Consider the following 5,047-nt stretch of genomic DNA (forward strand, 5'->3'; position numbering starts at 1 on the left):
TTGGTTATTCATTTGATCATTGTTTGTGAATTGTCATGTCGGTTCATTGTCTATGTCAAATTGCTTTTCAATTCAAATAAGCAATCAGTGCATTGACGTTCAAAATACAAATGAACAGAAACATTTCAATTGCCACAACAACAAAATTGGGGAGAAAAAGGGGTAAAAAGCTAAAGAAAGAAAAGAAAAGAAGGAAAAAGAAGAAAGTGACCCATGCACACTCCATAACAAAGCCCTCACCTACAGAGAAAGAGAGAGCGAGAGAGAGAGAGAGAGAGAGAGAGGGAGGGAGAGAGTGAGTGAGTGAGTGAGTGAGTGAGTGAGTGAGTGAGTGAGTGAGGTGCATCAAAGGCGTTTGTTGTTTGCACCTGCACCCCATAGCAACCTGCAAGCGTCTCTTTGACTAAGGGCGGCGAATACCTGGTACAGTAAATAACATCAGCTTAGCTTTTTAGATAGGTAGGCTATAATGGCATGGACTGAAGTTACTTACCCATCCTTACAGCCACATGACACCCACAGCATGCAGACATGTCCTGTAAGTACTACGTGTTCATTCTTTTAGCTTGGATATGATGACATGTTAGTATAGGTCAGCAATCAGCAGCCATCTCTCAGTTCAACAGGTAGCATGGGTGTGTTAGAAGGTAAATGTAGCCGGCCTATTATTGACTCCTTGTGTCTGAAATACAAACTATTTTCTCAATGAACCTAGACTATGATAAGATTTAGTTCACTAACTAATAACTATGTTAATTATTCACTGTTTTTTGGGGATTTAGGTTCAGTAGGGCAGGTAGATTTTCTGGCATTGTGCCACCAGTCAGAGACACTCATTACGGTCCCTCCATGTCTCCTCAGGCTCTCCAACAACCCACCACTATTCTACAGCAGCTCCCAGCAACCATGATGGCTCCTGGCTCTGCTCCCTCCATTAGGACTAGTGGTCATGTCAAGGAAGGTATGGCAGGCTGTCACTGCACACGCAGACTAAATCTCAGGATTTCACAATCCAAGTTATTCTTTCCTGTCTGTCACATTATAAGTTTGCATGTGTGCACAGTAGATTTATTATTTATGCTCCACTCTTGGCTCCACACTCTGTATGTGCACACACACACACACACACACACACACACACACACACACACACACACACACTCTCTCTCTCTCTCTCTCTCTCTCTCTCTCTCTCTCGCTAACTCTGTCACTTGTGAATGTGTGTGTGTGTGTGTGTGTGTGTGCGTGTGCGTGTGCGTGTGCGTGTGCGTGTGCGTGTGCGTGTGCGCGTGCGTGTGCGGGTGCGTGTGCGTAAATTTGTCAGCAGGCACCACTTATCCTTGCTTAGCCATCCATATTTAGATATGAACTTTTAAAGACATCATCCTGTCAAAGAAATGTTTCCTGGTATAAGTCCAATATGGGGATTGTAGTTGAAACTGGAGTCAGCAAAAAAAAAAATAGCATTCAATGACAGCAAAACTATAACAATTTGAAGATGTCACTGCACCTGCATTCAATTTTGGAGACCACAACATTTATTTACATATTAATGATGGCCTATTCTATTGTTACCAGTAGCGGCCCATCTAACAGATGTGAGCAGGGTTTTTAGCATAATATTCATTAGCTACTGGTTTAAAATACAGAGACCTTGCAGTCTGAATGCATGTTGACAGCCCAACCACTGACCACATTATTTTCCATCCTGCTGAGAAAGGCTCTGGTCATGATCCTGGGTATGAGTTTGTACTCTCTGGCTCTCTGACTGTCAGCTCAGCTTCAGGGCCCGTCAATAGTCACAATAGCCGACATTCGTTTGTATTAAACCCAGTGGTGGAAAAAGTAAATGGAAAAATGTTTTACTTTTTAAGTAAAAGTATCAATACTTCAATGTAGAAATACTCTGTCACAAGTAAAAGTCCGGAATTCAAAATGTACTTCAGTAAAGGTATTGGCATCAAAATGTACTTATAGTACCAAAAGTAAAAGTACTCATTATACAGAATGTGCAATTTCACGTTTAAAAAAAACCTGTTAAGAATAGCAGATCTAAAAGCTCACATGTGTCGCTTGTCGATTTTCAAATGGCCGAAATGTATAGGGCTGAAGTGGTTACTGTATGTTTTGTAATAATAATCTACAAAGTAACAAAAAAAAAAAGGTTTGCAAAATTGTAGTGGAGTAAAAGTACAATATAGCCTCTAAAATGTAGTGGTGTAGAAGTAGAAGTACTGAAAATTGGAAATACTACAGTAGAGTAAAAACACCTCAAAACTGTACATAAGTACAGTACTTGAGTAAATGTACTTAGTTACTTTATGCCACTGATTAAACCTAATTTGTACGTCGTTGTATGACAGTGTCTATTTTGCATAATAGTTGCATGGCTATTATCCATGCAGCTGACAAGATGGAGAAATATCACATCTGATTATTGCATCACCCAATCAATCATTGGTATGTACAAACAGCTGATGTCAAGGGGTATTCATATCGCTGTGAAGGAAATCAATAATTTATATGAGTGAGTCACTGCCTACATATATTGAGTGAAGGAGAGGTTATAGAATTGAGACGGCATCATATTCATATTCATCACCTCAGGCTGGCACCAAATAAGTTGAATCACCTTTTGAATTAAACACCAAGTCGCATGGGGGACATGAGGAAATAATAGCAGGGTAATGAAGTGGATATATGACATTCAAATGATTCCCTTAGGGAAATATGATAGAAATCAAAAGAAATGGGGCACTCTGGCTCAACCAGCTATACTCACCATACAGTATATGACTGTCCATGGTTAAAAATAATATTCCAAAAGAGGAAAAATGCACAGCAGTGAATTTGCACTGTAAAATCCAATAAAATGTGTGTGTGTGTGTGTGTGTGTGTGTGTGTGTGTGTGTGTGTGTGTGTGTGTGTGTGTGTGTGTGTGTGTGTGTGTGTGTGTGTGTGTGTGTGTGTGTGTGTGCGTGCGTGCGTGTGCGTGTGCGTGTGCGTGTGTGTGTGTCATATTAACATGTAGACCTTGTAGAGTTGATGATGATCCAGAATGCCCAGATGCACCAGGTCATCATGAACAACATGACCATGTCGGCCCTCAGCTTGTTTGGGTACAACAACCCTCCTCCCGCTCCAGAGGTACGGTTCAGTCAACACCCCTGACTGAAGGGTTCAGGTCAATTCAGTTTGAGAAATTAGTCAGTTGTGAAAGTGAAATTCAGGAGCTCTGAAACTTCGAAAAAGTTAACACACCCTATGAATGTTCTCCTGAAGTCTTCAATGTGAACTTAAACATACTGTATTTCCTTCCATTCCATTCATTTTCTACCTTCTGAGATGAAGTCTAATTAGATTCACTGCTGCTGAAAGGAGATAATTTTTTGAATGAGAAGCGAACATTTTCTTTCTCCACCTGTAGCCTTTTTGTGAAACACAGTGAAAATTAGGCCTGGTTTGGCTGTTTTCCAGACCTCCCTAGCTCAGGTAACCAGATATCCAGTGATGATTCAAGAGGAGGCAGAGGAGAGTGAAGAGGTCCACCACCACCATTACCAACATGCCCCATACCTGTCCTATCCAGCCTGGTTCCCCCAAAATCTGCCACAACCCACACTAGTCTACCAAGACCTCATCCATCAAGCCCCCCAGCCTGTTCCCTCACCATCACCACACAGAGAGAGGTGACATACAGCCACACACATGCAAGACTATAATATATCCTTCATACTGCACATATTTTCATATGGCATATTGATATTTTCAGGCCTTGTGACTGTGACTGTGGAAATCATACATCACACCACTATGGCAACCAGGCAGATAAAATTCCAAATAGTAACCAACTAGACAGTCATAGTTTGACCGTCTCTCTAAATGATGGGATCAAGATAGTTTCGCATTGCCAGATGATCTGAGATATCCGGCTATCGATATGTCAGGGGAGTTCAAAATCCAAGGTAGTTGCTAGAACAGCTGCAAGAACAGCTGCTAAAAAATCTACAAGCACATTGGAAATGACGGACCGGACCACCCTAAATAACCATTTTTTCCTCTTTCTAATTGTTTCTCACCCAGTTTTGGGTGAGAAAGAAGTAGCTGGGAAGTTGTCCTCAGTCTCTAAATGAGCAAAGTGTTTAGGATCGGGATAATTAATCGTACATCATCTTTCGCCAAAGAGGAGCTTGACATTTTGTACTTGCCACTCAAAAATGCACTTATTTCTCACTAAAAACACAACAAATACTGGAGGGTCTTTCAATTATTCTTGCATATAGCATGTAGAAGGTTTGTATTAATATACATTGAATTATCATTCATTATGCATTTGTCAAAGGGTATGACATTTATTGTATTGATGCCTGTATGTGATGTGACGCAATACAGGCGAGCCGTCCCTCCACCTCCCCCACCCAGCGCCACAGGGACAGTGGGAGCCGATGTCCCACCTGCAACAGGTACACCATACAGTGACACTAGTTATTAGCACACTCATTTCTTATGATGTCAGCCAATATCATCATCCTTAAAAGACAACGGTAATGAATAACAGCAAGTATCACAAAAATGGTGATGAGAGAGGGTGCTGATTGGGGCGCTGTTACATTGATAATGGCACAGAGGATTATGTATAGGAATACATTCATCAGATACGATTTATCTCTCATGTTTTCTCATTGATTCCCTCACAGAGTACTACAATGCTACAGAGAGAAGATAAGTGGCAATAGAGACGGGAGTCTGATTATTGCTGTTATGATGATACTTCATGAGTGCATTTGCCTTGGGAGAGATGTCTTCATACTGTAGGAACATCAGTCCCATGTTTATTCAGCTGCTTCCGTTCAAGACTCTTATCGAGTCACTTCAGCCTCCATTTCAAATGATCTTTCTCGCCTATTATCTGTTTTATGTTCATCTACAGCGAGAAGAGAAAGCTAATAAATTATGTATATAATAATTACATTTTGAAAACATTCTCTCATCTTTGCCAAGGTGCAATACCCCAATGCATCCAGTGGGGAGCAGCAAGTGATTTGCC

The 5,047-nt window shown here is 41.0% G+C and overlaps 1 protein-coding gene across 1 annotated transcript; it reads left to right on the top strand.

Annotated features, from left to right (window-relative positions):
• Positions 1–433: 433 nt before the first annotated feature.
• LOC311054707 (proline-rich protein 29-like) lies at positions 434–4,726 on the top strand (the record flags this gene model as incomplete). The annotated part of the gene is made up of 6 exons (XM_084070711.1): positions 434–538; positions 862–961; positions 3,032–3,147; positions 3,478–3,689; positions 4,393–4,463; positions 4,698–4,726. The coding sequence occupies exons 1-6, from the start codon at positions 470–472 to the stop codon at positions 4,724–4,726; spliced, it is 597 nt and encodes a 198-aa protein (XP_083926837.1). The 5' UTR covers positions 434–469.
• Between the last annotated feature and the right edge of the window lie 321 nt (positions 4,727–5,047).

Source organism: Gymnoscopelus microlampas (assembly GCF_963454915.1).
Source record: "Gymnoscopelus microlampas genome assembly, chromosome: 11".
NCBI classification, from domain to species: Eukaryota; Metazoa; Chordata; class Actinopteri; order Myctophiformes; family Myctophidae; genus Gymnoscopelus; species Gymnoscopelus microlampas.